General features: G+C 40.4%; 1 protein-coding gene across 3 annotated transcripts in view; it reads right to left on the reverse strand.

The window, feature by feature from the left end:
- The window catches only part of mapkapk2a (MAPK activated protein kinase 2a), a 58,268-nt gene that overhangs the window by 24,734 nt on the left and 20,228 nt on the right, over positions 1–13,306 (reverse strand). For all 3 annotated transcript variants that reach the window (XM_080425145.1, XM_080425146.1, XM_080425144.1), the window contains one exon: positions 606–745. In XM_080425145.1, the coding sequence (XP_080281271.1) occupies positions 606–745 (140 nt within the window). The remainder of the gene's footprint in view (positions 1–605; positions 746–13,306) is intronic.

Genomic DNA, 13,306 nt, shown 5'->3' on the forward strand with positions numbered 1-13,306 from the left:
GTACAATATATATGTGCACTGAGATGGGGTTATAGGCATCTGTATGTACAGTGCATTTGCATTCAGACAGGGTTTTAGGGGTGCATTTGCATGTATGCATGCGTGCGTGCGTATGTATGTGTGTGTGTATGTATGTATGTATGTGTATGTGTGTATGCATTAGGCCTGTCCCCGACTAAGGATTTGTTTAGTCGAATCTAATTGGCGACTAATTGCCAATAGTCGACTGGCAGTCGACTAATTAAAAAAAAATAATAACATTTTATTTCAAAGGGCCAAGTCTACACAGTTTGTTTTGTGTCTCCAGCAGAGTTTCTAGTGTCTCTATCTCTCTCTGGAAGAGGTTGCACATGAACTCTGCAGCCGCACTGAGGCGCTCCGACACAAACAATACCAATACAAAGACGAGGAATAAGAAGAATAAAGTGGAAGTTACGTGTGGTTGCAGGTGTAGACTTGGCCAATACACAATTTAAAACATTTTTGGCCATTAAAAAAAAAAATCGACTAAGAGACACGCAGTCGACTCGGACCCCCCGCGACTAACCAGTCGACTTAGTCGAGGTCAGGCCTAGTATGCATACAGTAGTTGCATGCACACTCACCACTCCATGACGATGAGCAGACATTTCCTGCCCTGGTAGAGGTTCTCGTAGACGTCGATGATCCGCACGATGTTGGAGCAGGGCGACGCTCTCCAGTGGAGCTCCACTTCCCGACGAGCTTTGGCACAGTCCTGCAGCATCTGGAGAGAGAAGGGCACACACAGGGGAGAACATGAACAAACTATATCTACAGCTAGGCCTGTCACGATTGTTACATAATCGTCTAATCGCAATTATTTTATACAGTCGCAATTCCATGTTAAAAAATCATATATATTTTTTAAAATGACAAAAATAGCGCAAATAGCAGATCTATAAGCTCAAAACGCATCACAAGGCGATGCGTTTTGAGCTTATAGATCGGCTATTTCCGCTATACATTTTTTATTTTTAAGTATAAAGTAATTCAATATGTGTTATTTGTCATATCTGCCCTGTGCAACTTTTGTTTACGAAAGCTAAAAGCCAAACAGAAATGTAATTTTTATTCATAATGTTCCATTAATTTTCAACGACAGAAACACAATTAAATTGTTAATCGCAATTATTTGAGTGACAATTAATCGTCAATTTAAATTTGTAATCGTGACAGCCCTAGTTCTCAAACTTTTTCATGTCAAGGACCCCCACATTTACACTTATTAGCCCGCAGACCCCCATTTGAAAAGATCTTTACGGCTCTAGCAGTATTTCTGAACCATTTTAATTTCAAGGACCCCCAGTTTGACATGCATTAGGGCTACGGACCCCCATTTAATAGCATTTCTATCTCTGGGACCCCAATTTATATTGTAAAATCAATGTCAATGTAACTCTGAGAGTGTACAAATGGAACCAAATGGGACCAGTTAGGGTCCATTTGGTTCCATTTGAACACTCTCAGAGTTACAGACCCATAATAAGGGTCCATTTGGTTCCTAAGTAACTATTTATCATTTAGCTGGGGACCCCCTGGAACTCCCTCAAGGACCCCTGGGGGTCCCCGGACCCCACTTTGAGAACCACTGATCTAGAGTAAGGTACCTTTCAGCATTAACTATGGCTTTGATGCCTCTTTCTTTACCAACAAATATGCAAATTTCACAAAAGGCTCATGTTCACTGGCTCCAACAACAGTGAGGTTGACAAGGTCATCGCTGGAAATCACAGCTGGTACAAAACATCCAAGGTCTTTTTTAAGTCACAGCATACATTAACACAGAGTGTAGAGGTGCAGTGCTGCCATCTACAGACAGACCCACAGCATGACAGACTGTTTAAATAAATCTTCCCCAGGCCATAATTGTGTGGATGTAGCGCCCTCTGTGTGCAACAATGAGCCATGACACAACAGTTACTACTAGTTACTTTGTTGACTTTGATTATTGTTACAAAACATACATTAACCACTTCAGCCCTATATACATTTCGGCCATTTGAAAATAGCCGATCTACAAGCCTCACAATGCGTCGCACCGTGATGCATTGTGAGGCTTGTAGATCTGCTATTTTCAAAAGATTTTTAAACATTTGAAAACTTGAAATGGGACATTCTGCATAATGAGTACTTTTACTTTTGGTACTTTAAGTACATTTTGATACCAATGCTTTTGTACTTTCACTAAAGTACATTTTTAATTCCGGACTTTTACTTGTAACAGAGTATTTTTATATTGCAGTATTGATACTTTTACTTAAGTAAAAAATGTGAGTACTTTTTCCACCACTGGTAGAGTGTATATTTAATTTGCAGATTTTGAGGACCAAATGTTCTGTTGTAGATGTTAAAAGATACTCCACCGTCCACAACATGTAAAACAATCAGGGGCAGGTTGGTTCTTGTGAACTCAAAATATAGGAGAGCTACAACCAGTATTTACATGAACAAGCCTAAAAAACAACACCACCACCTCTCACCTCAAAATACATACACTATGCTATCATTATAATTATTATAAACAGTGATGTGTTCTACCGTGGTACGCTGTATACGCCGTACACAGTGCAGATTTTTTGGGGGGAAAGCGTATACAGTCTAATAACCATTTCATCCATTGAAAACGCGATAGCGTATCGCGCATGTCGTGCAGGGAATAATTATCGTATACCCTCCGAAAAAACCTAGAACTCACCACTGATTATAAACTATACTGCACTACTAACAAAGTATTAGCTAACTACTAGTGAATTTTCCAGGGGTCCCATTCTTACCAGTAGAAACAGAACATTGTAAATGTATACATACGTAGTAAATGTCTTATTCACAGACAAATGTAACAGAAACTCACATCTTCTGAATGTATTTAAAAAATACAAATAAACAGACCAACACTGTTTAGAATTGTGTCTAGCAGCCTTCAAAGTGAGCTGGTCTCTCTCTGTCCATGTTGTGTCTGGCATTCCAGCACTGCCCACACTGACACGGTTGCCATGTCTGCTTATCATTGCGTTTGTTTGGGCTTGGGTTTCTAAAGTGTAGTGGCTTATTTGGACTTGCTTCCAATTCTTTTTACATTTTATTATTATCATTTAAACCAGTGGTTCTCACATATTTTCATGTAATGGACCCCCAAATTAATACGCCAGGGAGCCCCATACCAGATTTGTGATTTGTGTCACATTTTATTTCAATTATTTTTGGCCTACAGTTGGCTTATTTTGGGCTTGTTTTCCTATACCTGGTTGCTTATTTCTCTCGCAAAATCTGGCAACACTGCTGCCCACTGCCACTCAAGACTGGGACTGGTTCCAGTGGACGCTGAGAGCGGTTCCAGTGTCCACTGAGAGCTGTCAGAGCCAAGACTATCCAGTCTGCTGTGCTGTCTGTCTGTCTGTCTGTCTGGACGGATGGGCAGCAGCTTCTACCACCCAGTTCAACCAGGGTATGATGACCTTTAATCCAGTCCCTCTTTAAGTTCTTTAACCCATTAAAGACCTGAGGCCGATTCTACAAGTGCCTTCTGAATCAGTAGTTCTTTTTTCGTGCCAAGGACCCCCAAAATGATATACATTTGGCTGCGGGCCCCCATCTGAAAATATTTTGTGCCAGGGTGCACAGCTGCCACTGGTTGTTAGTCATATTCATTAGCTGGCTGTCGTGATTGGCCAGGTGTGAGAAGGCCTCGGAATCAGTCCATGTAAAATCTATACATGAACATTAAAACTAGTTAGTTAACTTATAATAGTACAGGACAGGTGATACCTGTAACCTGTATATAATGTTCACACCTCTTGACACCAAAAACTCCTCTCTCTGTGTATGTATGTGTATGTGTATGTATGTGTATGTGTGTGTGTGTGTGTGTGTGTGTGTGTGTGTGTGTGTGTGTGTGTGTGTGTGTGTGTGTGTGTGTGTGTGTGTGTGTGTGTGTGTACCTTGTGAGATAAGATTGTGGACGTGTGCAAAAAGCAAACTCACCGATAAACACACAATGTTAGTCAAATAAATACAAAGTATGCCAATAGTAACTTATTGATTACATGCTTGCAGCGGGGTCCTGGATCAATGATATTGATCCCTTTTTCCCCAAAATTATTAACTCCAGTAATGCATTGATTGTGTAGTCCCAAGTTCAAGTTGTTTATTGCACAATCAATACAGCTGGCAGCAAAAACTGCAGACAGTCATATACTATTGTACTCCCAACATTGTCAGCTCCAATTGCACTCAACTCCATTAGACAGCACTCGAGCACATCCAGCACGGTGCTGGTTATAGCAAGACAAATGACAGTCAGTCAGTCCTTAACCCATTCAATCCGGGAATGCATCCGTGTCATTTCAGATTTCTTGGGCTATTCAAAAATAGCAGATACACAAGCTCAAAGCGCTATGAGCTTGTAGATCTGCTATTTGTGAAAAATCTTGAACATTGCGCAAATCTTATACATATATTTTGTGTATATATACCGTAAATTTCGGACTATAAGCCGCGACTTTTTTCCCATTTTTCGACCCTGCGGCTTATATAACGGTGCGGCTTATCTATGTACAAATCATTCAATTTAGCTGCTGCGGCTTATATTCAGGTGCGGCTTATAGTGCGAGAATTACGGTACATATTTTGTGTGTGTGTATATTATATATATATAACATTTTTAACTCAAATTACTCAAAATTTGCTTCTGGGGGGTCCCTGGAACAACATATTTTGATGGGGATCAGCAGCCAAAAACATTAAATTTTGGGTGGTCCTTGAAAAGAAAAGGTTTGAGCACCACTGATATAGCAACACAAGTTTTTCAGAAAAATTTGTTGAGACATTTGACAGTTACAAATGTTCGCTTTCAAAAATATATATTCAAAGATTTGCACGAATTTTCCTAAGGACGTAGTGCCTTGGTTCTACTCCTCCAGTTCAATACTCCCTGCTGACAGGCACCACCCCAGCCTGTAGCAGTCACTAGCACATTGACAAGATTGTATATAAACTAAGCATGCCAGACTTGTCTAAAGTGGGCTAGTTGCATATTAAACACAGCACGGCATTGTAGACTACAATGTCATTCAACATTGTCTTTCATCACAAACAGCTTTTTATGTTTTGGTGTTTTTGTTTTGTTTACATAAATATCATCATTTACCGGCGTATATGTCAGGAAAGTGTGAAAAAATAGACATGGACTAAGCCTACTGTACATAAGACTGTAGCCGAGATTTCAGAGAGCAGTCACATTCTGTTGCTTAAGTCACACACACCCTCCTATACATGTTGGGACCTGTTGATTCCCACAATCTTTGAATGGCATGTTTGAAACTATACGGCTGATTATATTAGTCTGTACACAACAAAGTCAGCTGGCTAATGTCTTACTCTTGGCAGTGTCACACAGGATGCAGGCCAAGACATCTGTGTGTGTGTGTGTGTGTGTGTGTGTGTGTGTGTGTGTGTGTGTGTGTGTGTGTGTGTGTGTGTGTGTGTGTGTGTGTGTGTGTGTGTGTGTGTGTGTGTGTGTGTGTGTGTGTGCATTAATGTGGAGTCGAATATGCCCTCAATATAAGGACATCATGAGTCACAATTTGACATCAAAGTAATAAGCAGTAGGTTGCACTGTAGTGAACATTATACATGAATCTTGAATGCAGTAATAACAATAACACCATCATACTAATTCACCTGGATGCCACCTGTCATGCATTGCACACAGTACCCAAAAACTACAGCAAGCACTCTTGGTGAGAAAATTACTTGCCAAAAGTAAGGTTATAGACCACTAGCAAACATACCGATCACTCTTTATGAGAGTGGTTCTCAACCAGTGGTCCAGGGACCACCAGTGGTCCTTGAAGGTGTTCCAGGTGGTCCCCAGCTAAATGATGGTGAGTTGGTTACCAAATTGACCCTTATAGATCTTTAACTCTTGAGTGTAAAATGAAACCAAATGGACCCTTTTGGTTTCATTTTAGGCTCTCAAGAGTTAAACATCTGCATTACTTAATTAAATAATTGTTATTTTGATCGACGTTTGCCTGTCATCTCTCCTATTGGTACAACATCGATACAGCATGTGGAATTGTGGACAAAATCGTATCCAACAATATCAAAATATTTTAAGTCTTGGGTCTGAGAGTCACAACACGCTGTGATCCGTTGTGAGCGAGATTCTACCGTTTTGAGCTTGTAGATCTGCAACTTTTGCTATTTTTGAATTGATTTAAAACCCGAAAAGTAGCAGCTTTGGACATAAGGTTTCCTTTTTTTTTTATCCCGCGATTTTTGTAACCCATTTTTTTCACCCGGTGCCAATTTCCTAAGTGATCCTGGGCGCTACACCCGCCCTACACCAGCACTACACCAGTCCCCCACAGCCTAGGGAGGCCAGGGCCGAGCTCATGCTTCCTTCAATGCATGAGAGCCAACTGACCTTCTTGTCACATGACAGGAGGGAGTTTCCCTGGTTGGACGTAGCGCGTGGAAGGAACACGTTATTCCAACCAGTTCCCTTCCCCTCCATCAGGCGCCCCGGCTGTCATGGGGGAGGCGGTATAGTGACCAGGATTACTACATGTTTTTGTGAGGGTATTAACACATTGGGTGCCAGCATTTTTTCATAACAACTTACGTTTGGTGCCAGCATTCTCCCCATTGACTGCGCTTTGCTGTTTAAAGCTCTAGACTCCACGAGGAGCAAATCCATGTAAAAAAAAACATCCATTCATGTTGCGCGATGACCCTGGCTACAGCCTGGAACGATAACATTTCACTCGCGAGTTACAATGGGGGGGGATCGCGCATCGCGCATGACCGGTTTTCCCCACCGGAAACAGATTCGGAGATATAGGTGTTTTAAAGAAGGAAATAGACAGGAAGTGGATGGCAGCCATGTTTTTGTTTTTCCGGTGATCTATCTGGCCTATCCTTCTCAAGATCACAATGGGTACTCCCAGAGCTGCTCTAGCCCCGCCCGTGTGGAGAAAAACGAAAAAAACAAAAAGACATATTTCACGGTCTGGACCGTGTTCGGCACCGGACCGCTACTCTGCGCAAACACGGTTCAGACCGTGTTTGGCACCCGATGTGTTAACTACCCAGTGGTGGAAAGTAACTAAGTACATTTACTTAAGTACTGTACTTAAGTACAATTTTGAGGTATTTGTACTTTACTTGAGTATTTCCAATTTCCAATATTTTTTACTTCTACTCCACTACATCTCAGAGGCAAATATTGTACTTTTACTCCACTACATTTACTTGAAAACTTTAGTTACTAGTTACTTTTCAGATATAAATTATGATATAATGAAACATACATTAACCACTTTAAACCTATTTTATACATAGGCTATTTGAAAATAGCCGATCTACAAGCTCACAACGCGTCGCATCGCGACGCGTTGTGAGCTTGTAGATCTGCTATTTTCAAACATTTAGTACTTTTACTTTTGGTACTTTAAGTACATTTTGATGCCAATACTTTTGTACTTTTACTCAAGTAAATTTTTAATTCTGGACTTTTACTTGTAACAGAGTATTTTTATATTGCAGTATTGGTACTTTTACTTAAGTAAAGAATTTGAGTACTTTTTCCACCACTGCCTAGGAGACACGGGGAGAACATGCAAACTCCACACAGAGTAGGCCCTTTCGCCAACCCCACCTAGGGTATGGGCGCTGATGACCCAACAGCAACGATATTCTTTGAGACACACAAATATTCTAAACTTTCCGCACTTCTGCCAATAATCATTTTCTTTGAGACACGCATCCGAGTTTTTGCCGGGTCAATAACAAAGGGAATCACGTGACGTTGATCCCCTTCCCCTATTGGCTCATACTAGGACATGACGTATGTGTAGGCAGAAGAATAGGGGTTTATGTTGTTCATCAGAGAGTGGAACACAAACACTGGAGCTCAAGCACCCTGGGAGAATAAACAGGACTGGCTCACTCTCTGACGTCAAAGCTGACATCTGAGGGAAAAACACACACAGCTACACTAACGCACACATGACTTTAGATTAAAGGTAACCTATTATTGATCCCCGTGGGGGAAATGCAGGCGTCATAGCAGCATCTGCAGCATTAACCCATTATAGACCTGGAACTGTCTCATTTTTAGATTTGATCTAAAAAGCATTATTTTACACTTTGGGCTATTCAAAAATAGCAGATATACAAGCTCATAGCGCGGCACCGAGTGCCGCGCTACGAGCTTGTATATCTGCTATTTTTGAAAAATCGTGAAAATGTGTGAAAATCTTTGAATATATATATTTTTAAAGCGAACATTTTTTACTCAAATCTTTGCTTCTGGGGGGTCCCTGGAACAAAATATTTTGATGGGGGTCCGCGGCCAAATACATATCATTTTGGGGGTCCTTGACATGAAAAAGATTGAGCACCACTGATATAGAAACATACGTTTTTCAGAAAACTGTTGAGATTTAACCCATTATAGACCGGGAACGCATCTGTGTCATTTTAAGATTTGTTTGGGCTATTCAAAAATAGCAGATATACAAGCTCATAGTGCGGCACTGAAAAGCAAAAAAATGAAATTTGTGCAAATCTTTACAATTTTTTTTGTACGTTTTCTGAAAAACGTATGTTGCCATAACATCAGTGGTTCTCAAACTTTTTCATGTCAAGGACCACTCAAAAAAATATGCATTTGGCTGCCGACCCCCATCAAAATATGTTGTTCCAGGGACCGCCCCATGAAGCAAAGATTTGAGTTAAAAATGTTGATTCAAAAAAATATACTATGTATATTCAAAGATTTGCACAATCGTTCATGATTTTTCAAAAATAGCAGAGCTCATATGAGCTTGTAGATCTGCCATTTTTGAATAGCCAAAGTATAAAATAATGCTTATAGCTCAAATCTAAAATGACACATATGTGTGTTACCGAATTGAATGGGTTAATGATAAACAGAATAGGTACAGTTAAGTAAGGATTTTGTATTTATTTTTATGTACACAGAGGAAAGCCTCGTGTCGGATAAGATACTTTTGTCCACAATTTTGTACAAAAACGTATGAAATAACTAAGTTGTAGGGCGGGGAAATTTACCGAAAATGTATCGAAACAAACATTTAGAAGATCTTACAGGCTACTAATACTATAACATCGTTCATGTTGGTTAATTCAGTTTACGGTTTTCCCAAATGCATAAACTGTCCCAACGTGTCGAGAGTTATGTCATTTAATCAAATCACTGTGTATGTCTGTCTGTCTCTGTGTGTCTCTGTGTGTCTGTGTGTGTCTGTGTGTGTGTGTGTGTGTGTGTGTGTGTGTGTGTGTGTGTGTGTGTGTGTGTCCATGAATGGACTGTCTAATAAAGTTGTTGAATTCAGTTGCATTGCCTGCCAAGTTAAACCAGTTCATTTGGGGTGAACAAGTTGTCGCTTTGTGTATACAACGCTCTGGTACAAAGCCTTGACGTTGCATGCCAAAAAAGAACAGATCTACAAGCTATCAATGTGTGGCATCACGCCATGTTTGTACACTTATATGATTTGATTTATTTAGCACACAAATTGTAAAAGCAATACAAAAAACTGTACAGGAAACGGACAAGAGGAGGCAAGAAGCCCAAAGGGCTTATACGAGGCCTCTACCTATGTATAACACAATAAAAAACATTAGTAGAACATGTTCTACATCTACTACACTTATAGTGTGCTCACTCACACCAAATGCATTGACAACGCATCTAAACGCACCAGACTCCCCTATACTGTAAGCTCTGGCTACAGAGGGCGGAAATACACACTGCCAAGAAATACATTACATCCAATCTAATTTAACCCATTACGACCTGAGGCCGATTCTACAAATGTCTTCTAAATCCCAATAGTATTCTGAAAAAACGTATGTTTCTATATGAGTGGTGCTCAATCTTTTTCATGTCAAGGACCCCCAAGATAATATTTATTTGGCCGCCGACCCCCATCTCAAAATTTTGTGTTCCAGGGACCCCCAGAAGCAAAGATTTGAGTTAAAATATTCGCTTTAAAACAATATATATTCAATATTCAATTTTTGAGCTTGTATATCTGCTATTTTTGAATAGCCAAAGTGTAAAATAATGCTTTTTAGCTCAAATCAAAAAGTGACACAGATGCGTTCCAGGTCTTAATGGGTTAATAAAATGTTCTGGAACATTGCTACTGTATTTGCTTCAATTAAATGCAAGCTGCCTATTGCTGCACTGAATCCCTATTTCTGTGTACTACTAATCATCCAAAAACAACATCCACCTCTGGTGTACTGTGCACATACTGTATAGGTAGTGGTTTACATAAGTAAAAGTAATAAAGTATCAATACTGCAATGTAGTAAAAGTCCAGAGTTAAAAATAGTGCCAAAAGTAAAAGTACTTCTATTATGTAGAATGTCCATTTCACAAGTTTAAGTAATAAAATGTATGAAATATTTTGAAAATAGCAGATTTACAAAGCTCACAATGCCACAGATTGTGAGCTTGTAGATCTGCCATTTTCAAATGGCCGAAATGTTTATAGGGCTGAAGTGGTTAATGCGTGTTTTGTAATAATAATCAAAATCTACAAAGTAACTAAAGTTTTCAAATAATTGTAATGGAGTAAAAGTACAATATTTGCCTTGGACATACTCCACTAAAGTTAAAAATACCTCAAAATGTTACCTAAGTACAGTACTTGAGTAAATGTACTTAAGTTACTTTGTTACTTTGCCTGGTATAGTGGAATAGAAGTAAAAGTACTTAAAGTTGCCTTGGACATACTCCACTAAAGTAAAAAAATACCTCAAAATGTTACCTAAGTACAGTACTTGAGTAAATGTACTTAAGTTACTTTCCACCACTGTATATAGGCTTAAGCCACGACACTCTCACCTACTCCCGGTGCGACACTACGCCCAGCCTACAGACCTACTTTCCCTGTCCTTTATGTTACATAATGTCAATAAGTGGCCTGCCCTCCTCTCTCCTAGGTGTTAACTCTCAGAGGAGGCCATATAATAGCCAGGTGGAAGTGCAAAATAAAGCAATAAGCCACAAGGGGCCGTGGTTCGTTGACAAAACCTTAGTAGGCCAAGTAACCACAGTTTTTATGATACATTATGTCGTTTCCCATGGCAACGAACGGCCACACTGGGGAAGTTTACAAAGGCTGAAACCAACATTCAGCATTTTGTTTTGATTAACCCATTAAGACCTGAGGCGATTCTTTAAAAAAATCTAAATCCTAACAGTTTTTTGAAGAAAATATAAAAAATATTTTTTCACGATTTCTTCAAAAATAGCAGATCTACAAGCTCGTAGCGCGGCACTCGGTGCCGCGCTATGAGCTTGTATATCTGCTATTTTTGAATAGCCAAAGGCATCTAAAGTGACACAGAAGCGTTCCAGGTATCAATGGGTTAATGTTTTTACAGCCTGAACCAGTCAACAAAACAGCCACCAGATGAAATATGACACATCATGGACCTTAACCGTATACTATAAATGCCACGTGGAAACATCAATCAAGACTATAGTGCCATGTCCAAGTTAGCCATTGTTACACATCAATCCCAAACCATGAGTAACACAGGCTTCTGCAACACTGACCATAGTGACCATAGTGACCAGTGGTGTAAAGGAACTAAGTACATAGTACAATTTTGAGGTACTTTACTGGAGTATTTCCAATTTTCAATACTTTTTACTTCTACTCCACTACACCTCAAAGGCAAATATTGTACTTTTACTCCACTACAATTATATGAAAACTTTAGTTACTAGTTACTTTGTAGATTTTGATTTTTATTACAAAAGATACATTAACCACTTCAGCCCTATATACATTTTGTCCATTTGAAAATAGCCGATCTACAAGCTCACAATGCGACGCATTGTGGGCTTGGCACATTGTGAGCTTGTAGATCTGCGATTTTTAAATACATTTTATACACTTTAAATACATTTTGATACCAATACTTTTGTATTTTACGCAAGTAAATTTGGATTACCGGACTTTCCACCACTGATAGTGACACCACCGCCAAGCACCAAACAAGGACTGGTGGTTCAGTTACACATTGGGAAGTGGTTTAAATAAAAAGGTGAATATTTGACAAACATTATTAGCCCTGCTGTCCATCTGTCAAAGAGGAACTGAGACGGGGGACTATGCTCTGAAACTAATATCAACCCTTCCGAAATATAACAACCTGGTTCCGCAAACAAAGACACACACACACACACACATACATTCTGTCACCTCTCCACTAGTGCGATAGGCCAACAACATCTGCTGTGGTTCCCTTTGAGGCTAAGCAGTGAGCCCTGTGGAGGAGGAGGAGTCGTGGGGGGGGGGGGGCAGATGGACATACAATAAACCCCCTCCAGCCCACACAAAAGCCCCCCTGAGCCTGGTGGGACGGGGGGCTGGGTGGGTGGGTGGGTGGGTTGAAGGATCAAATCCTTCCACCTGCCTCTGTGTGGGACACGACGCACGGAAGGGGTTAAGACTGGTTTCGTCAGTGCAGGAAGAGGGTTTAAGATAGATAGAGATGGACTGCTCAGTATGAAGGGTGATGACACAATGGAACGTAGTGTGTGTGTGTGTGTGTGTGTGTGTGTGTGTGTGTGTGTGTGTGTGTGTGTGTGTGTGTGTGTGTGGGGGGGGGGGGGTATGACAAGAGGGTGGTAGGGGGGGGGGATACGGTTCCCTGTAGGTTAGAACAACCTCTTTCCCCGTGACCCCATGGGGGTTAAATCAGCTATGGGGATGAGCTTTGTGTGTTATTGAGGGTAGTCATTCATTGTGCTGTGCAGCTTTATAAGTGATGCATCAAACATGTTTGTGTGTTATTTTTGGCAAACGCTGGGTCAAATATCCATATGGGGTGTCTGTGTGTGTGTGTGTGTGTGTGTGTGTGTGTGTGTGTGTGTGTGTCTGTGTCTGTGTGTGTGTGTGTGAGCGTGATGCCCAAAAAAGGAGGCAAAAGGGCTGTCAAAGTAGTGTGCTGTCTCTGCTATAATTGGAAGCCGCCACATAATGGCGGAGACGCTGTAACTTATACCCATAGAGTACTGACTGATATTCTTATTGTATCAAGAAGACATACACCTTGATTTTGTGAATGTAACTGCACCTTTAATATTTCTGTCCTTGTATGCTCTCCTTTATGTGGACATGAATAAATTGCTAAAGTGTGTGTGTGTGTGTGTGTGTGTGTGTGTGTGTGTGTGTGTGTGTGTGTGTGTGTGTGTGTGTGTGCGTGCATTTGTGTGTGTGTGTGTGTGTGT

The sequence above is a fragment of the Gymnoscopelus braueri genome (genome assembly GCF_963280865.1).
Source record: "Gymnoscopelus braueri genome assembly, chromosome: 3".
NCBI lineage: Eukaryota > Metazoa > Chordata > Actinopteri > Myctophiformes > Myctophidae > Gymnoscopelus > Gymnoscopelus braueri.